The sequence below is a fragment of the Alosa pseudoharengus genome, unplaced genomic scaffold (genome assembly GCF_046254945.1).
Source record: "Alosa pseudoharengus isolate Yale_2024_CS ecotype anadromous, Long Island Sound unplaced genomic scaffold, YU_APseudo_1.1 YU_APseudo_1.1_scf_14, whole genome shotgun sequence".
NCBI lineage: Eukaryota > Metazoa > Chordata > Actinopteri > Clupeiformes > Clupeidae > Alosa > Alosa pseudoharengus.
Genome location: NW_027468609.1, coordinates 5209645 through 5235663, shown reverse-complemented (window position 1 = coordinate 5235663; position 26019 = coordinate 5209645). Strand labels below are relative to the sequence as shown.

Genomic DNA, 26019 nt, shown 5'->3' with positions numbered 1-26019 from the left:
AAGAAAGAACAAGGAATTGGACCTGGTGAAATGGTGCAAGACACTGGTAGACAGAAGTATTTAAATATCAAAGGCCTATACAAATATGACAAAGTGCATATGCAAATAAAGTACAAAACCACTATGCAGAAAGGGGGTTATGTTTTGTCAAATTGCAGAGGGGAAGAAACTGTTTTTGAATTCCACCAGTCATTGCCTGATGCATAGACGGGGTTTGTGTATGCCCACTTGTGGCACTCAGAGAGTGAGGAGACGCTTAAAAGCCTCCGTCTGGCCCCAAACAGCCGCAGGGCTGCCAAGGCTAATTGAAGTAAACAGGCGTGTTTCAACTGGGCGCGTTGTTGCCTACACCGAGGTCGCCTCTAGCAATCTTAACGAGAGCTTTAAAGCGCAAAGCCTCCAGGGAGACACAAAGAAAACATACACCATTAAAGCAGAGGGGGTGGAAATAAAGCAAAGCAAAACAAAACAAAACAGAATAATGATTGGCCCTTCACAGAGACCTCAAGTCTACCAAAGTGACTTTAATCACTGCAACCTCAACATACAGCCCTAGTTGGATATTCTGGTAAGGTGTGATGTTTAATGCACGTCACCGTTGGATACCAGAGCAGTTGGGTACCAGCTGTAGTGGACTTCTATGGCAACAGCGTTTCCAACAGATAGAGACATCCGACTGAGAGAATTTTGTTATAAAAAATGAAGGCGCTAAAGGAGCTACCACAGCATGGAGCACTTACCGCATCCTTGAGGTTCACTGGACACTTGGTTTCACACAGGAGCTGAACCATCGCAACGTTTCCACACGCAGCTGGAAAAGGGAGACAAAGCAGAATAAAATAAAACAACCTAGAACCAAACAATACTCTAGTCCAGACCCAAGACCTAGAACAATCAGCCTAGAAAATGACTGCAGCATCACCCTCAAGTCCCAAAATGCTACTTAACAGCATTTATTCTCAATCAGCACAGATGGGGGAAAGAACATACTCCCTGTTAGAGACTCTCCACTTCTGCTGATAATGAGGCCATCATTATGTCATTATCCCAGCCTCCTTATGCCCTTTCTTTCTAAACAGACCCTACTAGAATTGCTTTCAACTTACTAGAATCCTACCATCGCCTTCAAACTGAACTATTCTGATTGGGACCAGCGTGGTATTCCATAAGGTTAATCATAGTGGGAAGCCTATATGATTAGCTTTGACTGACCTTTGAATGTCACTGTATTCTCAAAAAAGAAGCCAAATGGGGAGGCTTTTTTTGCCTAATGACAACTTTTATGAATGCCCTAGGAGGCCTGGAGCAATTAAAACTATTAACTGTAGCTTAACTGGAAATAATTTGAAAAGTTGTTTGGGGACAACGCTAACCTGAAATGAAGGTACATTCGATCACTTAACAACAAGGTACTGGTATACTTAATTCAGAACCTTCTAAAAAATAAACAGAGCAAACAAAAATATTGCATGATTTCATGAAAGATTTTGATCATTTCTACATAAAACTGACACAATGCAATAATGTAAACATGAAAAGCCATCACAGCAAAATAGCAAGAATCATCCATTTATATGCAGAAACAATATAGCCAGTTAGCTCAATCAAGAATGAAATAATAGCTAGAGTACTGAATAAATAAAATAATTGAATCATGAGACATATACGCAAACACATTAAGACTGAGCAAGCATAGCTTTTTTTCTACCTGCGTGATGCAGAGCGGTCTTCCCTGAGCCATCAAGAGAATCCACCACACTCTTATTCTGAAAAAGGAAAGGAAGTGACAGGACAGTTATGATGCAGTTGCATACAATCTTTACTGACTTTCACCACCATTTTGGTTAGGTCAACTACATACAGCAGACCTATTCATTCCAATGTGACACCTATGTTTAGCATTAGCGATGGAACTTATTTAAGCAATATCACACGAGAGGGTGTGGGGTTGGTAAAAGGATATTCCGAAGGTTGGGAAGGCCCATTCAAGTCAATGAAACTTCCTGCAGCATTCTGAAGAACCGTATGATAAAATAATATAACCCAATATAGGATAATAAAATAATCAAATAATACCTGTTAGATGTTAATGTCAAATCAATGCAAATAATTATGGGCAGGTTTTCCATACATGGATAAAGCCAAGTCGTAGACAAAACCATAGTGAAAATGTCCACTAAAAGAGTTTCAGTGTATGGACAACCATCCCACAAGTTTAGCATTAACCTTCATTTAAAATGTCCAACACCTATCATACACCACCTCATTGTGTGGAGACATATACAATGAACATAGCACATCCTTTGTGTTCAAGCCTTTTGTTGGCACACAGCTAGTAGAAGTGATGTGTCCTAGCTTTTAAAAAGCGTGTCAAACCAGTGTTCATGCGTGAATCGGCACAAGGATTAATTTGACAGGCATGATCAGAGAGAATAGAAGGAGGATGTATTAAACCTGACAGCGAAGGCCAATGGAAATGATGGCCTGTGAGCAAGTCATTGCAAAGGCGTCGCACTGGGTGTCATGGAAATGGACGTCTACACAAGAAAGTGGGCTATGCCACACTGACTCTTCGCCTGAAAATGCACACACTCTAGTCAGGTCGTTTTAATCTGAAATCTGGGTCAACCCTAAAGTTTGGTTTTCGACTTTTGCAAACTTGGATAATTATCTGACCAGCTGATAGACTGTAATTAGCTTATTATCAGATGTTTCTGTAGGCTGGTAAATACACCTCATAATTATAGCAAAAAAGAAAAGTCCCCTCAATCACACAGAAGGGCCCTAAAGACAGCTCAGATGCTCAATATTATCTTACCCTGCACAACCTTTAGTCCTTGCCAGTACTACTCATTACCACTACTGCAGAGACTCATCAGACTTTCTGCATTCTCTCTAAATGTACACTGCCAGGCCGAAACCAAGAAAATGTTGCATGTGGTAATATTTCGTTGGACAACCTACGTATAGCATTTGCTGTAGCATTGCATTTTAACCTATGCCTCTACACATACACAGAGGGCATTTTAACCTATGCCTCTACACGTACACAGAGGGCATTTTAACCTGCGCTGTAACTGTGGGCTCCGCTAACATGACAGCCCCAGAAATGTAACGTCAGGGGTTCGGGGAGTGGATGCTAACTATTTGGTCTTGGGTCACTTCTTTTGGGCTTATTTTTAGAGACCTGCTGCTTGGTTTTCCTCAAGTGATTGGGGAAGGGCTGGTGAAGGGTACAGAAAAAATTATGTTGCTTTAAAGATCCCAATGAGCACAGTGGCCTCCATCATCGGGAAGAAGTTTGGAACCACCGGGACTCTTCCTAGAGAGAGCTGTCCCTCTAAATTGAGTGATTGGGGGAGAAGGGCTTTAGTTAGGGAGGTGACCAATAACCCAATGGTCACTCTGACAGAGCTCCAGGGTTCCTCTGTGGAGAGAGAACCCTCGACCATCGCTGCAGCACTCCACCAAAGACCCTTAATATACATACTTAATATACATAATATACACAATATGCTTCATCAACCGTCTCTGACTCCACCAATCATGCCTGTATGGTGGAGTGGCCAGGCAGAAGCCACTCCTTAGTAAAAGGCACATGGCAGCCCGCCTGGAGTTTGCCAAAAGGCACCTGAAAGATTCTGAGACAAAGATTGAACAAGCATTATGTTTAGAGGACACCAAGCACCGCTCATCACCTGGCCAATACCATCCCTACAGTGAAGCATGTGGGTGGCGGCATCATGCTATGGGAATACTTTTCAGCAGCAGGAACTGGGAGAGACTGGGAGGATTGAGGGAAAGATGAATGCAGCAATATACAGAGGCATCTGGGAAGAAAACCTGCTCTAGGGCGACTGTTCATCTTTCAACAGGACATAAGCACACAGCCAAGATATCGAAGTAGTGGCTTCAGGACAACACTGAATGTCCTAGAATGGCCCAGCCAGAGCCCAGACTTGAATCTCATTGAACATCTCTGGAGGGATCTGAAAATGGCTGTGCACCGACGCTCCCCATCCAACCTGATGGAGCTCGAGAGGTTCTGTAAAGAGGAATGGGTGAAACTGGCCAAAGATAAGTGTGCCAAGCTTGTGGCTTCATATTCCAAAAGACTTGAAGCTGTAATTGCTGCCAAAGGTGCCACAACAAAGTATTGAGCAAAGGCTGTTAATACTTATGTACATTATGTACATATTATATTTTCGTTCTTTATTTCTTTAAAATACATGTGCAAACATTTGTAAAAAAAAAATCATGTTTTCATTATGGGGTCTTGTGTGTAGAATTGTGGAAAAAAATGAATTGAATCCATTTTAGAATAAGGCCGTAACATTAAAAATCTGATGGATGGTAGGTCAATATGGGACCTCTGCTCTACAGAGAGCAGCCAATCGGAGCGGCCGCTCGCGTGTGCTCCATACTGTGGGAGAGGGGGAAGTAGCAGTCATGTGCATAGCCTGCTGCTGCTGCTGCTGTGCTGCGGAGAGGTCAGCAGATACAGAGGTGACAAAATGCTGCTCATCAACTCCGATCACAAGCACTGCCACAAGCACGAGGAAAGCAGCTGATGGACCAGTGGACACAGCAAAGACAATCCTCTCCTCACAACAGCACCAAGAGACTTTCACAGTTATTCAATTGAGTTTTAGTCATTTCATTGTGTTTTAAAAGGCATATTATGCAGATTTTAATTATATAAATTAAGAGAAACACTGTAGTTCTAAATAGTTCTCTACGATAATTGACCCTTTGACCATGATGTTCCTAAAGGCATATGATACTCATGTGCTTACAGTTGATGCCTTCAGCCCAAGCACACTTCTGGGTTTAAAGGGTAACACAAACACACATTTTACATAGAAACATGACCCTGGGGTAACGTTAGCTTACTGTGCCCTGCAAAGACATTGTGCGTCTTCAAAAGAAAACCGTCGTGGCAAAAAATATATTACATTGGTACCGAAAGTTTGCACCTTTGCTCCAACTGATTTAACGTTAATTGGTATCCAGTAGTACCATTAAAGTAGGAACTTTGCTACCCAACTTTAATTTTGAGGCACTGACATACAGCGGCAACACTGACATTTCTGTAAATAGGGGTAAGGCACCCCAGGAGCTGATGTAGTCAGATTAGCATAACCCTGCTGTGAGTGTGTTTACAGCTCAGGCATAGAATCTCTATTTTCAGTTTTCCTTTCATCTTTCTGGGAAATTCACAGGCAGCACATTAGAAGAGGACACAAGGATTTCAAAACTCAACATGCATAATCACTGAAGTGAAAGCACACATTGTACATGGTAGCTAAGGCATATCAATCTTGAAATACCTGTATCAATTTTTTGGCACAGTCCTGGTGATTGTTTTTGGCAGCGAGGTGTAAAGCTGTAAAACCTAAAAGGTAGAAAAAAAAAGGGGGGGGGGCAAAAGAAAGTCATGGGTAATTTCAAGTCATGAAGAGTTTCAATCTTATGTTCTATCGGGAGAAGCACTTCAGAAAATAACTTCATCGACAAGGTTATTAGACCCCAACAGAGAATGAGTGTTTGAGAAAAAGCAGACTGAAACAGATCCACAGGGACGGCAGACAGACAGATAGACAGACAGACAGAATGAGCAAGCGAGAGTGAGCAGAAAGAAAAAGAGGTAAAGAGATCAAGATTTCTGACTGACCTGAAGCATCAATTACTGATACGTCTGCTCCGTGGGACAGAATCACAGCCAGACACTCCGCCTGGCCCTTCATGGCAGCCACATGCAAACTGAATGAGGGAAGAACAAGGGTCTCAGTGGGCACAAAAAAACAGATCATCAAAGCACAAACCATCTGAATAACATTTAAAGCCTTAATGTATTCACTGTGGAATGTATATGGAGAGAGTACGAGAGAAACTACTGTGGACCTATTTTCTGATTCCTCAATGCATGTTTTGGCTATGTCAATACAAGTGCAACCTCCTGGTCAGTTTTCCACCTTTGTGGTGTGACTCTGATTCATGAATCCTGAATGGAATACACATACAATAATAACAACAACAACAACAATAAATATAGATGCAAGCAGCAATGCGGGGGCCTAGCAGTGCGCAATAGCAGGAATGGCGTTGCCATGGCATGAGCAAGCACTCACAGCAAGAGGCCAAATTACACCAATGTCCTTGTGCGTTCTCACAATCAGCTACCATGTCCCTCTACCAAGTTTGGACAACATACACCAAAGTGTTGCTGAGATGTGAGCTCACTTTCTTTATTACAGCACCCCTAGAGGTCAAATGAGACCACTTTCCTTGCATGTCCTCACAATCAGCTAATATGTCCATGTATCAAGTTTGGACTTCATACAAGGAAGCGTTGCTGAGATATGAGCCCACTTCCTGTATTACAGCGCCCCCTATAGAGGCCAAATGATGCCAATTTCCTACTGTGTCCTCACAATCAGATACAAAGTCCCTGTACCAAGTTTGGACTTCATACATTAAAGCGTCTCCAAGATGTTAGCCCACTTCCTGTTTTGTGGCTTCATTGCCATATTTGATTGGCTGTCATGGGCCAATAAAGTGGAATTAGAAAAATCTGACAAGTATCGTTTGTGCGGCTCGGTCTGAAGATCATCTCCGCCAAGTTCCGTGAAAATCGGATGAAATTTGTGACCGCTGAAACTTTCTGTAGAGTTTGGACCAAATCCAATATGGCAGAGGTCCAATATGGCGGAAAGTGACGCGATAGGGGTCATTAAACTTGGGATGGTCCAAGGATTCAGACGCTACCTCAATTGTGAAAATCAGACAAAAGAGTCAAGGATCATGCGCATGAACGCATGTCCAGCATTGAACTGGTGGTGGCGCTAGTGTGTTCAATGTATATGCATGAAAATTGCTGTGAGTGATTGGGACAGTGTCCTGACTAATGTTATCAAGATTTGTTATGTTAACTCAAAGCGTCACCGAGATGTTAGCCCACTTCCTGTTTTGCGGCTTCATCGCCATATTTGATTAGCTGTCACGGGTAAACAAAGTTGAAATTGAAAAATCTGGCAAGTATCTTTTGTGCGGCTCGGTCTGATGGTAAACTTTGCCAAGTTTCGTGAAAATTGGATGAAATTTGTGACCGCTGAAACTTTTCGTAGAGTTTGGACTAAATCCAATATGGCGGAGGTCCAATATGGCGGAAAGTGACGTAATAGGGGTCAGTGAACTCTGGTCGGTCCAGTGATTCCAACAGTGCTTTATTTGTGAAAATTAGACGCACCGTTCAATGGTCACATGCATGAATGCAATCTAGTTTTGACCCATTGGTGGCGCTAGAGTGTTGGGCATAGAGTTCTGTAAATTGGTGAGAGTGATCATGGGACAGTGGTGAATCAGTGTGCAGAATTTCATAACTTTAGACCCAGCGGTTCAATTTTCGGACAGATTTTGACCTGTTGGTGGGGCTAGACGGCTGGGCTTAGAGGTCCGTAAATGAGTATGAGTGGTCAGTGGAGTGACCCTAAACTTTCTGCCAAATTTCAGCACTTTTTAGCCAGGCGTTCTATGGGCTGCCATAGACTCCAATGGCGGAAGTATAATAGGAAAAGCTAGTAACTCAATGGGTGCCTTCGCAGCTTTGCTGCTAGGCCCCCAACAAGACACATCACACAGCAAGGGCCAAAACCTGCATGAGGCACATGAGCCATGGAGCCATGAGTGGTAATGCGACACTGAAGGACATCAAAGCTGATGAGCTGTCTGAGGGCTTCAGTTACTTAGGTATACACCTTATTATGGAACCTCTAAAAATAGCATATTATTATAATATAATATTACCATTACCACTCAGATAACCATACTATTGATCTAGTCTTGTCATACGGCATACAGTAAGCATAGAGAAGTTAACAGTTAACAGCCTATCTGAAAAAACGAATGCAGACTTTCTAGAAAAAATCTCGCTTACGTTTGCCCCCTTCCGGACCCATGTGGTATCAGAAGGCCCTTTCTTTAATCCAACCGAGGTCGACTTGTTAACTGATAATGTGATGAACTCATTACGCTCAACCCTTGATTCAGTAGCACCACTAAAAAAGAGAGTAAGGAAACAACGTGCTCCATGGTACACCACACAGACAAAAACCCTCAAACAAGCAGCGCGCAAACTTGAACAAAAATGGCGTACTACTAAATTGGAAGTCTTCCGCCAAGCATGGAAAGATAGCCTTATCACATACAAAAAAGCACTCAACGAGGCTGAGTCAACCTACTATTCCTTGCTGATCGAAGAAAACAAAAATAATACAAAATTTCTCTTTACCACAATTTCCCGCCTGACGAAGAGCCACACTGAATTAACCAAATCTATCCCTATATGCCTAAACAGTAATGACTTGAAACAATTAGAGATAAGATTAATAACCAATCAGTCTCACCAAATATTCGTACTCCATTGCTGAACGGTAGCGAAAACATAATTGAATCACAGATAAGACGAACAACTTTGAATTCATTTACACCTATCGACATATTAGACCTCACTTCCACAATTTCCTCATCAAAATCTACAACTAGTCTACTAGATCCTATCCCTACCCATCTTCTGAAAACTGCTCTCCCTTTCTTGGATAATGCTTTGCTCCAGATCATAAATAATTCACTACTATCAGGGCATGTACCACAGTCGTTTAAGTTATCTGTTATTAAGCCATCCCTCAAAAAACCTACCCTTGACCCTAACAGCCTGGCCAACTATAGGCCTATATCTAATCTCCCTTTTTTTGTCGAAAATACTAGAAAGAATAGTGTCCAAACAAATTAGTGCCTTTTTACATATGAATAAAATCCAAGAATTATATCAGTCTGGTTTCAGAGCTCACCACAGTACTGAATCAGCCTTAGTTAAAGTTTTTAACGACTTCCTCATTGCTGCCGATAATGGACATTTTAGTCCTCCTGGACCTTAGTGCTGCCTTCGACACCATAGACCATGACATACTACTTCACAGGCTTGAACATTTGATAGGCATTAAAGACTCAGCACTCGCTTGGTTTAGATCATACCTTTCTAATCGCAGACAATTTGTACAAGTCCACAATAAACCGTCTATCCAGACTATGGTAAAATATAGGGTGCCCCAAGGCTCAGTACTAGGGCCCCTGTTATTTTCTCTCTTTATGCTTCCCCTAGGCTCTGAAATTAGGAAACATGGCATTAAATTTCATTCTTATGCAGACGATACACAACTATACCTTTCCATAAAACCTGACGAATTAACTCCGTTAGCTAAACTTGTCACATGTATAAGAGATATAAAGACATGGATGACAAATCATTTCCTGCTTTTGAACTCTGATAAAACAGAAGTCATGGTTGTAGGTCCTATATCCTATCCTCATCACAGACTACATTTACTGATCTTCGACTATCTTCATCCACAAGTGTTAAAAATCTAAGAGTTACAATTGACCAAGACCTATCACTAAGTAATCACATAAAACAGATTACCAAAACTTCATTCTATCACTTAAGGAACATTTCAAAGATAAGGAAGTCCTTATCCTTACCAGACGCTGAGAATTAATCCATGCTTTTGTAACCTCAAGGATTGATTATTGCAATGCTCTATATGCTGGCTGCAATAACACCTGTCTAAAGAGCTTACAGCTTATTCAAAATGCAGCTGCTCGCACACTCACTAGAACTAAAAACATATTTTCCTTATCCTGGCATCTCTATATTGGCTGCCTGTTAAAAGTCGCATTGACTTCAAAATATTACTTCTAACATACAAAGCCATTAACCAGCCATTAAGCACCCCAGTTGCGCGTGAGATGGTGGTCCCCGACCATACCTGCGCTGGTGTCGACTACCCCTCACCATGCTTTAGTTATGCTGCTATAGCATAGTGCTGTCATGGACTTCTCATGTGCCACGCCGTACAACCCCCCCCCCCTCTCCTCTCTCCCCTTCTCTCTTTCTCTTAACTCTCCCTCTCTTGCCCATTCTCACTATGATTTACTGTAACAATATATAGCACCACTGATCACTTATTGACATTAACCACATTGATTTCAAGTAATACTAACCCATTCTACATTTCTCTTTCTTCCCCCTTACTGTACCTCAATTGTGAGGTATATCATCACCAGTCATCAACCATCCGTGTGCCTGGCCCTCCTCTTATCCATCACACCTGAAGTCCCATCCTTGACTGCTGTATTACTGTCCCCCTACCTGGATTCCTGGCCCGTACAGCCCCATCACCTGCCTATGACAACTCTGCCCGGATTCTGGCCTGTCTGCTGACCCACCACTTGCCCCCTGACAACTTTCTTTCCTGGACAATTCCGACGCCGGACTATTGCACTCTCTCTCACTAAATCATGAGATAATCATCCCACCTCTTGTAACTTTCACCTCAGGTGCTTTAAACACCATGTCCTATTCTGCACACCTGACTGTGATATGCATTTGTCATTGTTTACAGACCTTACTGTCCGTATTGACCCTAGGCAGATGGGTCAGGCCCTTGAGTCGTGGATCTGCTGGAGGTTTCTTCCTATATGCATCTCCAATTCTAGTAAGTTTTTCCTCGCCCCTGTTACCCATGGGCCTTCTTTCTTTCTTCCTTTTCTTTTCTCCCTCTTTTCTTTTTCTCTGATTGCCTACATTCTGTAAAGCGCCATGATACATGTGTAATGTTTTGGCGCTATATAAGCTCAATAAATTGAATTGAATTAATATTATACTGATAAGCTGCAATTAATGTGTAGAATAAACTGTGGGGATGGACTAAGCAGACACCAGCTGTCCAAAAGACCAGTCATCAATCTCCTGATTTTATCGCAATTGATCGTTACTGTTCAGCCAAAATATCAGCTCGAATAGGGCATGACTGATAGCATTGTTACAAATTCATGCCAATCTCAAATTCATGCCAATGGACACCTTTCCATTCTTATTATCTCTCGTCTTTTCCCCAAACGCTCAGGAGAACACGCGGCAGCGAGCAATAACATCTGAGCTTTGGATGCAGTCTCGTCCTCCTCAGCCAAATCAATCTGAGGAACACAACCAACCCATCTCCACACTAGCCGTTCTGCTTCTGAGATGATCATCAACTCCCCGGTAGAGCAATCAATGGAGCACCGCATACTGATGCCAATCATTTTCACACCAAAAGCGAAAGAGGCGGCTCTGAGCTGTACTGACGTCAATATAAAATAATGACTTCAAAACAATCTATTATTTCACAAGGACACATTGATGTAAATAACAAATATTATGTATGCGTTGCTCTCAATACCTCAGCTTTGGGAAAGTGTGATATGGTTTTGATATTAGTCAAATGGCTAGATTGCTTTTGGCTGCTGCTTACACATGGCTATGTTTTTAGTGAGGACTATGGCAACGCATCACCACAAATGTCCTCTAGTTTTACTTGGAAAGAGACATTTCTAATTCTTGAAAAGTATGTTTATAAACCAGTTCTCTGTGTACAGGGCTTTCAGGCAAACACTATGAAGGACTGAATCAATCAAGTCAGGCAGTTAATTTGTGCACCATGGATTTGACAGATTATCATGATTTAATCAGGTCTTTTTCTTTTATTCTCACTGGTCCTGTCCATTTTCGGACAGAGATGTAAATAGATAAAATACATGCCATTAGCTTCCATTGAAATCAGAATGATAGAGGTGTGTGTGGACAGCCTGTTGTCACCAAGGACTTTGCAACTTTTCCGATGTCAAACTTCTGATATTAAATGCCCTGTCCCTGTTAAATAAATGTATACATAAACATCAAGCTGTCGGAGAAGCAATAGGGTGATGTGGGGCACTGAGGTCACACATCTGTATGCAGATTATGAGGAAGACAGGCTGTGAGGTCCACCCCAAAGATCAGTAGGAGCAGACAGGGACATCACACTTGGACAGAGATGACTGTGTTTATCACCAAACCTCTGGCCTTTCAACACAGCTGGTGAGAAATTTTTTTTTGTTTCCGATGCAGATGCATCACTCTGGTACAGCATGTATACTGACCTTGACTGGGTATTTCACCATCAATCTCTGACACATCAAAGATTTTACAGCAGAGATTGAACACTGTTTTATTTTTCTGTGTCACAGGCAAGTCTCTCTTTGTTCTGATTCTATTTGAAGGTGTTAAGATGAAGGGGCTTTAAAGTTTGATAAATTACCGTTTGAGTAATATATTAACAGAATGCTCAAATACTTATGCTCGTTTGCAAAGGGATGAGTGTGGGTAAGCTTCACTTCACACAAGAGTGCTCCGCTTGTCATCAACACTTATTCGTCATGTCATTTACACATATTGCGCAGATTTCTGCTTGTTTGGCAATTAATATGATTAAGAAAGTAATCAGAAACCTTTCCAAGGTAGAGGACACAGCCACTGGAGCATATGATTACTGTCATAACCGAAGGAGGTCTCATACTGTCATTCTTTGTAAGTTAGAGATCTCCATGGTGATGACTGCGATGAAAAAAAACTGCACAGCAACGAGTGTACTGTATGTAGCAACACCGCAAGTTTTGAGCCTCTTTTGGGTCGATCTGAACAAACAATGGAGCGTTTCTCTCTGGCAGAGATAAAGAGCGAATTGTGTGCCCGTGCGCGCGTCTCTCTCGGCTTGCTGCTCGGAGTCAATCTCACCGAGCGGCTCGCTGGCTTGGAACACATCGAGGTCAGTGGTGTTCTCTTTCATTGTGACTGTCTCTCCCACTTCATTTATGGGAGCAGGAGTATGAAGCATCCCCCTGTTCCAACCTCTCCCGCCTACATCCCAAAGTACAGAACACATTGATCATTCAGGTATATTATGCTCTTTGTGCACATCTGTGAGCATGACGTACACTGATCTATTATCGTTGGTTAAGCCTCATTTGGACTTTCTGAGATTTTATTTCAGTAGCCTATTTTGTTGAACTTAGAGTTTCTTTTCAGCAATTACCATTGTGATCCCTGCTCTGCGCTCTCTGAGTGGAGTGTACAAAAGGTAAGGCACTTCAGGTAAAATGCATAAAGACGCAAATAAAACAGCAGACAATTTTGAGTTGAGTTTGAGTTGAACTGTGTTATATTGATTTGAGTCAGTAAAAGATTGTAATATTGCTGCATGCTCTGAGATTACAATACAATGAGGTTGTAAAATCGCTGCCCACTCTGGAAGCAGTTTTACAAAGGAACAAACTGTAGTAATTCTTTTGCCGATCAAAACAGTTACATTCATTTACATATACAGTAATTGTAGCTTGTCAGACATACTTTAAAATGTATGAAAAAAGTGTGCTATCAAATGCAAAACCAAACATCAGGAGTAGAATGATGTTTATGAGACATCAGATAGAAAGTTGTCTGAGAAGCAACAGGGTGATGTGGAACACTGAGGTCACACATCTGTATGCAGTTTATGTGGAAGACCGGCTGTGACGTCCACCCCAAAGGTCAGTAGGAGCAGACAGGGGCATCACATTTGGACAGAGATGATCATGTTTATCACCAGACCTCTGGCACATTCAACACAGCTGGTGAGAACCTATTTCATTTTCCGATGCAGATGCATCACTCTAGGGCAGCATACTGACCTTGACTGGGTATTTCACCATCAATCTCTGAGACATCAAATAATTATGACAGAGAACAGGAGGAGGAAAACAATTTCCTCCTCAGCAATGAAGAGGAATTACTGAAGAATTTATGATATTGCTTGGTAGGTTGATATGTTGCTGATAAATGGCCACAGCAACAAAGAGGAATGACTGAAGAATTTGTAGGTATTTGTTGATATTTATGGGTGCCTAATGGGTCTATGGGACCTAAGTTCAATGACCCCTATTACGTCACTTTCCGCCATATTGGACCTCCGCCATATTGGATTTAGTCCAAACTCTACGAAAAGTTTCAGCGTTCACAAATTTCATCCGATTTTCATGGAACTTGTCGGAGATAATCTTCTGCCCGAGCCGCACAAACGATACTTGTCAGATTTTTCAATTTCATTTTTGTTTGTCCGTGACAGCCAATCAAATATGGTGATGAACCCGCCAAACAGGAAGTAGACCAACATCTCCGTGACGCTTTGAGTTAACATAACAAAACCCGATACCATTAGTCAGGACACTGTCCCAATCACTCACAGCTATTTTTATGCATATACATTGAACACTCTAGCGCCACCACCAGTTCAATGCTGGACATGCGTTCATGCGCGTGATCCTTGACTCTTTTGTCTGATTTCACAATTGAGGTAGTGTCTGTGTCCTTGGACCATCCCGAGTTCATCGACTCCTATCCCGGCACTTTCCGCCATATTGGACCTCCGCCATATTGGATTTGGTCCAAACACTACGAAAAGTTTCAGCGGTTACAAATTTCATCCGATTTTCACAGAACTTGGCGGAGATGATCTTCAGACCGAGCCTCACAAACGATACTTGTCAGATTTTTTAATTTCAAGTTTATTTGCCCGTGACAGCCAATCACACATGGCGACGATGCCGCCTAACAGGAAGTGGGCTAACATCTAGGCTATGCTTTAATATATGAAGTCCAAACTTGGTACAGGGACTTGGTATCTGATTGTGAGGACGCACTAGGAAATTGGCATCATGTGGCCTCTATAGGGGGCGCTGTAATACAGGAAGTGAGCTTGTATCTCAGCAACGCTTTGGTGTACAAAGTCCAAACTTGGTATAAGGACCTGTTACCTTATTATGATGACGCACTAGGAAATTGGAATCATTTGGCCTCTATAGGGGGCACTGCAATACAGGAAGTGAGCTCCTATCTTAGCAGCGCTTTGATGTATGAAGTCCAAACTTGGTACAGGGACTTGGAACCTGATTGTGAGGACACAGTAGAAAATTGGCATCATTTGGCCTCTATAGGGGGCGCTGTAATACAGGAAGTGGGCTCATATCTCAGCAACGCTTCATTGTATGAAGTCCAAACTTGATACATGGACATATTAGCTGATTATGAGGACATGCAAGGAAAGTGGTCTCATTTCGCCTCTAGGGGTGCTGTAATAAAGAAAGTGAGCTCAAATCTCAGCAACAATTTGGTGTATGAAGTCCAAACTTGGTAGAGGGACATGGTAGCTGATTGTGAGAATGCACAAGGACATTGGTGTAATTTGGCTTCTTGCTGTGAGTGCTTGCTCATGCCATGGCAACGCCATTCCTGCTATAGCGCACTGCTTGGCCCCCACATTGCTGCTTGCAGCTATATTTCTGATTCTATTTGAAGGTCTAAAGTTGAAGGGTTTTTAAGTTTGATAAATCACAGTTCCGGTAATAAATGAATAGCACGTTCAATTGAGGGTACGCTTCACTTCACATAAGACCTGTGTTTCACCTGTCATTTAAACTTTTCTGTTAAGCATATTTCTAGCACGCCTTCTGCTTGTTTTGTAATTCATATGATTAAGAGTAATCATACCCCTTTTCAAGGTAGATGACATGATCACTGGAGCATGTGATTAGGCTACTGTCATAACAGAGGGAGGTCTCATGTTTCAGCAGACAGTCACTTATTATGTTGCAACATGTGGGAGCAGGAGGTAAAGGTCTAAAATTAAAATAAAACATTTTCAAAGGGACACTAGGGTGGTTCACAAAATTAATTTTCACCAAATTTTGCCAGATCGCATTTTGTCTTGTTCCAATTGGCATTATAAGCATCTGTACCAAAAACCGAGTCAATTGCTGCACATTTAGGGGTGGCACACTTTTTCACAATATTGACACACACACAATACATGATGTATTGGCATGAGGCTTCTGTATCCGGATAAAACCACTGCAGATGCTTCATTGAAGAGCATTGGACGACATTTGTGATATCTGTCATTTTTTGATGCTCGCGTTAATGCTGAAGAAAAGAGACAATGCTGAGAAATCTTGAAAGACACCCTGGGAAGATGCTCAAAGACTTGATGCCAAGTCTTTCTTCCACAAGAGCAGTACAGCTACCATCTCTGGCCTCGTCATTCAAATTACTAAATATGTTTAGCTACTAGTAATTACTAATAAAATGCCATACATTAAAATACATTATTAACTAAATACACTATATGAATTTAACATTGTGTGTGTGGAGAGAGTCAAGCAGAATCTAGGATGTCCACTGTTGTGAATGATCCCACTACAGTATATATTACTGATGACGTCAGGGTGGTGGGGGCCCCAAAATCAAACACATTTATAAAAAAGTATCGAAGAAGTATCGAAATCGCAATTCTTGACTTGGTATCAGAATCAAACCCCCCCTCCCCCTCAAAGTGTGTAAATCCCCCCTACATAAATAACCTAAGGGGGGAATTACCCCCTATTTTGAAAAATGAATTTTAAGCCCTGCAGATGTTCAAAATGTCAATAGGAACAAGGCAAAATGCAATCTGGCAAAATTTGGAAGACTTATACCATTATATTGTGAACCACCCTAATGGACACCTGTAGGCCATCTGGAAACCTGTCATTATTTTCAGCTTTTATACCATCATATTAGGGTTATCTCCGGTAACTATGGTAGTCGACATTAATCAGATTGATAATTCTTTAAATGGCTTCTTCACATACAATTATTCTGGGAACAAACTGTACACTAGCTGGTGCCTATGATGTATCCAGAAACCAGCAGAACTGAACAGGCCAGTAAAAGTCTGTTTAGATGAGTACTGGATCAATGAGAGCAAGTGGACATATAAAAGTATTCATTTGTCAAACATGATGCTACTGATGATATGGGATTCCCAGAGACAGGGAAAGAACCTGATGCTTAAAACACAAACCCAGCAGTGATCAGTAGCCTACATGAATGGGAAAAGCTCAGGTTATGGGAGGTTTCGAGCTCCTTATGTTTATACAAATTAATTTGAACACCTGAATGCAACCTCTTTCTATAGCCAAGAAGAGTGATATTTTGTGGATAATGCACGAGTACAGCAGAGTATATCTTTCTCTCATTTTCAGATTTGGGCAGCCCAGTGTGTGTTTGTGGTTGGCACTTGAATAATCTCTGTGGGGTAGAAAGGCTGTTTTTGCCAGCCACTTTCATTGCCAAAGCAGGCCCCATGATGCTTCATTTCCAAACAACATTTCTTTAGTTGCTGTTTGATTATCTCTGAAAGAGAAAACAAATTCTACATGCAGTCTTCCCCATTGATGATACCCCTTCAGGTCCATGTCCCCTCCCACATTTTACACATGACATGACCCTGCCTACTCACGCTGATTTGCCCTCAGCGTCCAGCTTAACGGCACTGGCCCCCTTCTTAGCCAGGAGCGACGTGACCTTGTCCACCTCCCCATGCTCCACCGCGGAGAGGAGACGCTCGTCATTCTTACTCCATTCATGGGCCTGCAGGAAGACACACAGACACACACACAGACACACACACAGACAGACAGACAGACAGACAGACAGACAGACAGAGACACACACAGTAAGCATAAATACAGCGAATTACATCTCCAGCAGACCAGTGGCTTTCCACATAAATGTAAACTATCTGATCCTTACTGTGAGAGAATAAAGGGAGCTGAGGCATGGGAGATGGGTGTGTTAGCACAGCGGCTAGAACTCATGGGTCCATGTGAGAGAATAAAGGGACCTGAGGCATGGGAGATGGGTGTGTTAGAACAGCGGCTAGAACTCATGGGTCCATGTGAGAGAATAAAGGGACCTGAGGCATGGGAGATGGGTGTGTTAGCACAGCGGCTAAAACTCATGGGTCCATGTGGCAAATATGTGACAGGTTTCATCCATGTTTGTGTTTGGGATAAAGACAGACCATGTATTCGGTGTGGGAGGAGAATTCCAAATCATTGCTCATGCCAAGAAGCTATGTAGTGAGATAAATGTCAGCTGCCATGGAAGTAACAGGCCTATTAAAAAGGAGAGGTTGTCACTGCTACCCTTTCAGAACGACCTGATGTTTTATTTCTGTAGAGCACCATGCTTCACGCTCTAAGAATGAACAAGATCAACAAACAGGCCGGAGTTGTTTTTCTACTCAACTGCGGATCATTTTCTCAAATAATAGCCACATTAATAACCCCTCGCTGACTGCCAAGGCAAAAGGGTTTGACCTCAACTATCCTGACATGAAGGTCAACCTCAATAGGTACCTCATGCATGCTCCTCTACCAGAAACACGCTGTCCACAGACATGTCATGAAATAACAAGATGAAGGAGATGAAGGCGTTTTCTTCATTTATTTCTTGCCATTCCGACACCCCACCCCCACCCCTCTCGAATCTGTACACACCTTCAGTCATGGGTGAGAAGCTACAAGGTGATTATTGGATGTTGGGTAGGAGGGAGAACACCAGCAGAGACACAATTAATCAGCAGGGGAGCGAGTGGGTCTCTCAGTGGGGGAGGAACAGCACAGCACAACATGTCCCACTCCCACTCAGGGTTGATTTAGTGTCATGTCTTTGTCCCCCTCCCCAGAGCCACCAAACCAGGACAAATGATGCTTGTTTTTCTTGTTTCACGCTAGCAGCTACTAGCTTTGGGGTGTTGGCTGTATACTAGTTGAGCTTACTGATGTGTTGGGCGAGACCGAGGGCAAAGCAACTTCTTTGATTGCAACAACACAACGCAATGTGGCTACACATGTAGAGGTCGGTATACCACCTACAAACAATCTAGCTAGTACATACAGCAACACAAGCATACACGTACCAACACACCTATATATACAGAGGGGAAAATAAGTATTGAACACGTCACATTTTTTTTCAGTAAGTATACTTCCAGTGAGGCTATTCGCATGACATTTTCACCTGACATTAGTATTAACTTAGGTAATCCACACATATATAAAAATCCAAACATTAATGTCTAAAAGTAGTGTTATGAGTAAAAAAGTGGAATGGCACAGGGAAAAAGTATTGAACACGCTAAGAAAAAGCAGTACACAAAGGCGAGGAATGACAAGGAACAAACTGGAATCTATAAGTAGTTAGAGAAATTGTCCCTCCTGTCTGTGCAAATTGATATAAGATGGGTTAGTACATACTGGTGGGCTTATTACCAAGGTGTCACACAAGAAACATTTCATGATGGGTAAAGAGCTCTCCCAAGACCTTTGCAACCTTATTGTTGCAAAACATATCAATGGAACTGGTTACAGATGCACTTCAAAACTTCAGAATCATCCAGCAAGCAGTATTGGAGCCATTATCTGCAAGTGGAAGAAACATCACTGCATCATCGTCTGGCCATGCACAGGATTTCCTTGCAAGATTTCTGACCAGGAAGTCAGAAGGATAGTCAGAAGAGCCAAGGACCACTCTGAGAAAGCTCCAGAAAGATTTGGAGGCAGCAGGTACAATTGTTACAGAGAAAATCATAGGTAATGCACTCCACCGTCATGGCCTCTATGCACGCTCATCCCGCATGACTCTATTGCTGAAGAAAAACATGTCAAAGCTTGTTGAAAGTTTGCTACACAACATTTGAACAATCCTATGAAATACTGAGAGAATGTATTCTGGTCAGGCAAGAGCAAAATGAAACTTTTCAGATGTCATACTACACACCATATTTGGAGGAGAAATGGCACTGTGCATCACCCTAAAAAAAAAACATACCAACATGGTGGTGGCATCATGGTGTGGGCTGTTTTGCATCTCATGGCACTAGCAGACTTCATACAGTTGAAGGAATGATGAATGGAGTCATTTTGTTCTGGGAGAATCTTTACTTCCACCAGGATGATGAGGATGAGACATGGCTAGACCTTCCAGCAGGACAATGATCCAAACCATTCAGCAAAGGAAGCTCTCAATTGGTTTCAGAGAAAGGAAATCAAGGCCCTGACTTCAATTCAATTGAACAGTTTTGGAAGTTAACTAAAGATCAGGATTCACAAAAGGGACCCCTGAAATATTCAATATTAAAGGACTATCTGTTTAAAAGAATGGGCCAAAATCACACCAGAATACTGTGACTGATTAGTTTCGTCATACAGGAAATGCCTTAAAGCTGTCATTACGAATAAAGGCTTTTCCACAAAGTATTTAAGAAATTTCAGCAGGCGTGTTCAATACTTTTTTCCTGTGTCATTCCACTTTATTACACATAACTCTACCTATGGACATTAATGTTTGGATTTTTTTTATATGACTGGATTATTTGAGTTAATACTAATGTCTGGTGAAAATTTCATGCAAATAGCCTCATTGGAAAAAATGTTGATGTGTCCAATACTTATTTCCCCCGCTGTATATATATATATATAAATAAAACCTACTCACACAGCCAGTGGTGTTTAAGTGCAGAGTATTAGGGGGAGGAATCAAGCCTAATGGTCGAGTGCCCTGAGAGGAGAGCAGATTGTTTACCTCACACTGGCATGCACGAGGGTTGAGCCAAAAGCAGACCGCAGAGGTCAGCCGATGAAAGGGGTCACAGCTGAAGTCTGTCACCATTTTGGGAATGTACTGCAACTGGAGATGGCATCAGGGACCCACCTTGGAAAACCTAGTGCTATTTCTGTGTATCCTGGCCTACTATCCTTAAGAGCCGAACGCCAGGAAAACTCCAAAGCTAGCGAGCACTAGGACTCAAGAGGGTTATTCCTTTTAGTGTCCCTGTGGAACTACAGACCCTGTATGCCTAAGGTATATCCCTATACTGATATAAAGCCTTCGTCACGCACAACCGAGTCGGTGAGCTAATCAAGAGCTTTACAATCGTCCAATAAGAGCAGGAGCTCATACAGCTCAGTCACTTTGCAACAAGATACACTTGGGCTACAGAGAGTATCAGGCAATGACAACAAAGTTCAATCAGTGTAGAATTCATATCATAAAAAAGGGGGAGAAGATACTGTACACCCAAGGAGGCAAATAATGTACAAAGTGAAACTGAGACCATCTGTGGGTGGGGAGTGGGAGGACGAAGAGAAAGACATCCGCAGTTAACAGGCTTACTTAAGTGGCCAACAATGAATCAATCAGCTTAAGACGGAGGTGGGAGTAAATCACACATGTGCAAGATACAAGCAAGTCTCAAGTCATTCCCAAGTCACAGTGGTGAAAATTAGGGATGCACCAAATCCAGATTTTTGGGGTTCGGCCGAATACCGAATCCACTGGTTAAGATTCTGCCGAATCCGAAACCGAATACCGAATCCTACTCCATCCTCAGTCCATTAACACAGTAAACACATTTATGAAGTAAATAACATCCACAGCAGTGTATATTTAATTTTATTTTATTTTAACTGCAAATTGAACATGTAGCTCGACTAGAATCACCTTCTTTGGACTGAAAGTACTGCCAAACAACACTTTTTCTGCTCACGAGTTCCATTTTCACTTTCTCACTCACACAGCCTACTGCATTCGAACGGGCCACCTACGTAAACACCTTCCTATAATCAAAGGCGGCGTCATGACGTCGACCAGTGTAGCGCGCATAGTGTAAGCGTAGGGTTCGGTTCGGTGGGGAAAAATTCTAAGGTTCGGCAGAAACCGAACCCCGTCAAAAAATCCAATATTCGGCCGAATCCGAAACCGAATCCTGGATTCGGTGCATCCCTAGTGAAAATCAAGCAGGCCTGCTTTAAAAATAGGATGAAAGGTGGCCCACGCAACTGGCTGGGGCACCTGCACCGTACGCCGGGCGACCCGGGTTCGATTCCCGCCCCGTGGTCCTTTCCGGATCCCACCCCGACTCTCTCTCCCACTCACTTCCAGTCATTCTCCACTGTCCTATCGAATTAAAGGCATAAAAAGGCCAAAAAATATATACTTTAAAAAAAATAGGATGATAGAGAAAAACATCATTCCAGCTAAGCATTCAATAATGAAAACTGAATATTATATTATATATTAGCCTATAATTAATGTGCAGTAAGCAGAATGTAGGCATGGCTGCATGTTTTTGCAGATCAAAATGACATAAGCCTAACAGCTGGTTTGAGTTAGGCTATATGTTTATTGTTAAGCTTATTAAAAAACTTCCTGATAGAGAAGACAAACCATTTTGTGGAATGATTCATCTAGTCAGGTAGAACCCCAGGATAGGTGTGACATAAGGTATGAATCTGCCATGCCCCCTTTTTTGACCATGAAAAAATAGATGCAGATTACTGTATAAACCCATCATGTACGGTGTCAAATGAAAGCTCTTCTCAAACAGATATCAACAATGTCAATATAAAATGCTAAAAATGATTTCAAGTCCCTCTAGAGAACATAATATCTGTAAAGTCCGGTAAGGTGAAATGCTAGGCTGAGCAACAAACTGTCTCAACCCTCAACAATTAAATGGACAGTTTACAAGGAACAAAGCAGTACTCTGATTCTAAAAGCAGCTATATACAGAACATGTTGCCAGGCTGGCCTTGTACACATCACAAACATCAAATGTCTCCAAACAATATTCATTCAATCAGACATTTCTCCCTTGCTGTCATCAGTATCCTCCACTGAAAGTGTAACCATCTTCAATTTTTTATTTGCACACTGTGCATCACCTTTGCAATGGCAGTCGGTGGTGCACGGTAGTCCATCTGACTGACAGTTGCAAGAGACTAGGGCTGTAACGATATACGATTCGAAACCGAAATCGCGACATTCATATCCACTATACTGTGTCGCGGTGTGAAAAGGCAGAATCGCGACACACCCTTTCTAGTGTTTCACGCAGTGCTTTGCAGTTCACTGATCATCTCAATACCAACGTTTCCCAACAGGGCCTGTCCCAAGGAGAACAAGTATTACCTTGAAACTTAAACACACATGGGGAAACTGAACAGTCCAATCAGTAGACTATGATCGGCTAAGCTAGCCAACTTTGTTTACAATATTTCCAGGCTTCAACCAGACAGCTGAATTAAAGAGGTAGAGTTGTAATATAAAATAGTAGGCCTAGGCTATAGGCTAATCTGCATAAAGTGTGCTGTCATAAATATCAGTCATTCAGAAAAATATTTTTATATCAGGATATAAAATAATAGATATATTATATTGTAATCCTCTGGTGTTGTAAGGGAGGCTATTAAAAATGTTATTTAATAAAATGTCTAGCCCCCCCCCCCCCCCCCCAAAAAAAAAAAAAAGAAAAATCGAGATTCGTATCGAACCGTGGGTCAAAAATCGTGATACAAACCGAATCGTGAGGTTGGTGTATCGTTACAGCCCTACAAGAGACCCTGGAGCATGCTGGCACTGCCTTGCATCCACAAGCAACAAGCTGTAGAACGTTTTTCGGGTGCAATGTCAGTGTTGCCATGAACAGGCACAGGAATTCCATCCTCTATTTTCCAACCAAACAGGGATGGATCATCAGTACACACGGGAGGTGTTTTGTTAGCAGCTCTCCACAGCAGGACTTGCAGCCGTGCACGCTTGATGTGTTCCGCTGCACATTCTCTTGTCTTGAGGATCTCTTTTTTTGGTGAATAGCATGTATCTCAAGTTACTGAGGCGCTCAACAGTCTTTCCCTAGTAGAGGCAAGAAAGGAAATCCATTCCTGCCTTCATGCTCATCAGCTTCTACATCTGTAAAATCCTTCAAATCAAGATTCCTCTTGAGCATCAAATTGATTGCTGAGGATTTCCCTTTGCCATATGGATATGACACATTGTCACAACCAGACAATGCACTGTGTGTCTGTGTGTGTGTGTGTGTGTGTGTGTGTGTGTGTGTGTGTGTGTGTGTGTGTCTGTGTGTGTGTGTGTGTGTGTGTGTGTTACTAACCCCGGATGGGTAAAATGCAAAGCTTTCACAAATTCCTTGTATACAAGTACACTTGGCCAACAAACCTGATATGGCAGCCGTGGCCTACTGGCTTCGGGCTTGAAAACGAAGGGTTGCCGGATCGATCTCCGACCAGTAGGAAAAATGTGGGTGGGGGAAGTGGTTGAGCACTGCTCTCCCATGCCCACATCCACAGCTGAAGTGCCCTTGAGCAAGGCACCTCTCTTCCCATGAGGGTCAACATCCTAACTGACCTCGGTGACCAAGCAGTGTATCCCGAAGCAGTGTAGTGGAAAAAGTAACTTCACATTTGCACTGGGTGGCAAAGGTTAGCACCTTTTGCAGCACTGCAAAGTGCATTTCTCCAAATTTTGGCTGGCTCATACATAATTCAGGCAACGTCTGAGAAACCAAAAAAAAGAGTGAATAAAATTAACCCAACCTCTTGGCCCTACACTCTCATTCACCACGGTGGATCGCCTATAAGGTTTCAAAGGAGAGAGAGCATGGTGGGAAACTTGCAAATTCAAATAAATGCAGATCCCTACTGTTTGTTTTGCTTAACCCCGTTTGGTCTGATTAGGCTTTGTTTGAAGAACGAGCTGGGATTTCTTTATTAACCCTCTCTTGTACAGTCATTTTATTATTGCTCAATACAAGCTCCCAGTTTCACGGCACATTTTCTGCTATTTACAAGCCTTCATTCAGCATTTATGTTGCGGCTCAGTGGTCCATGCCCCAGGTATGGAGGTCAGACGCTGCATGTGTTGAAACTTCTCTCTGGCTAGAGGGAACGATTGGGCACAACCACAGGGGCCCCGAGAGTCTGACTGCATATAAATGGGCGCTCCAATTTTGCAGCTGCATGCGAGCAAGCAATTCATTGCGTTCACAAAATTAAGACATACAGAGCACATCGGGCAATGGGCATCCACTGAGTTGATTGCCTCTGGATAGTTCAATTATCCTCCCTTAAAGACAACAAAGAGCCTATAAAAGCAAAAAAAAAAACGTCTACAAGCCTCCTGTGGATAAACATAGTCCCTATTGGTTACATTGTCTCACATTTAATGCTAATGCTTCAGGGTAAAAAGTCCATCATTCTCTCAGCGTGATGCATTAAGATTTTGATTTATGCATTGTGAGGAAAATCGTTGAAAACACGTTTTATTGTCTGGATCCTCATACAGAATAGTCACAATGAGAGCTGCAAATGTGAGATGGCCTGGGGCCCGCAGCCACCTTCCTGCTACAACACACTGATTGGCACTCAATACAAATGTGGAGCAACAGCTAATCCAGTGCTTATGAGATGACCTCGTCAAATGCATCAGGATCATATGAATTGGATCAGAGAGGTCAATCCAAATCTGCGCAATGGCTGCACTTTCAACAGGACAGCTGTGGCAGATTGTGTGGCACAACATCGGATGAAGCAACTGTCAAATTCAGTTTAGGCTTTGTGGAGGATCAAGCGTGCAAAATTGCAAAATGCCACAAAGATAAGTGGAGGCGTAAACAAATAAATGCCTGACAGAACAAGCACCAACGTCTCCTTGTCGAAGCGTGTTCAACAACAAAAAAACGTTGCTGTTCAGCGTATATACGGTGCAATCCATTTCCTTCTGCTGGTGAGAGTTTCAGCAGTGAGGATATCAGGTTCATAGGTACCCCCGCACCACGAACAGGGGAGAACAGCTATACTTTCCGGTTTCATTCCTTCTGTTGGAAAAAAAATGTATTAATCATTGCCAGTGTGCATACATCAGCCACTGGTGCAAATGAAACCCACACAGATTGAAGACAAGAGATCTCTGTTGTTTCACATCTAGCACCACCCCTCCCCTACCCCTGGAAAAACAGGAAACACTTAACATTATCTGGGGGGCTCTGTGTGTGACTGAGTAAATGTTGCTGGCGGTTGCGGTGGTGGCGGTAGAAGGAGGGTACATATGGAGACGCACACCAAACACAACCAACACCCACTCTTCAGTGTAAACACCTCACTCTTATCAGATCCAGGTCTTCCTCAACATGGCAGTAATGGAGTGGATGGGAGCAGGGAGCGGGAGAGAGGGACAGCAGAGATGGAAATACTTTGAGCAGACCATTAAACGGGTCCTTTTCCATAAACCCCTTTTTATGCTTCATGGGAATTTGACGGTGGGGGTGGGGGTGGGGGTGGGGAGGGGGCAGCAAGTCTCTGCTCTGTGCATGCACTATGGGAAGAGAGTGATTTCACTGGCCAAACCGCAGTACATTACGCTTTCCAGAGCAAAGGGACAACGTCCAATAT

At 42.5% G+C, this 26019-nt stretch overlaps 1 protein-coding gene across 3 annotated transcripts in view; it reads right to left on the bottom strand.

Annotated features, from left to right (window-relative positions):
* The window catches only part of rai14 (retinoic acid induced 14), a 53958-nt gene that overhangs the window by 18739 nt on the left and 9200 nt on the right, over positions 1 to 26019 (bottom strand). For all 3 annotated transcript variants that reach the window (XM_076283530.1, XM_076283531.1, XM_076283529.1), the window contains exons 3-7: positions 17229 to 17359; positions 5675 to 5763; positions 5331 to 5395; positions 1709 to 1766; positions 741 to 811 (exon numbers count right to left, since the gene is read on the bottom strand). In XM_076283530.1, the coding sequence (XP_076139645.1) occupies positions 741 to 811; positions 1709 to 1766; positions 5331 to 5395; positions 5675 to 5763; positions 17229 to 17359 (414 nt within the window). The remainder of the gene's footprint in view (positions 1 to 740; positions 812 to 1708; positions 1767 to 5330; positions 5396 to 5674; positions 5764 to 17228; positions 17360 to 26019) is intronic.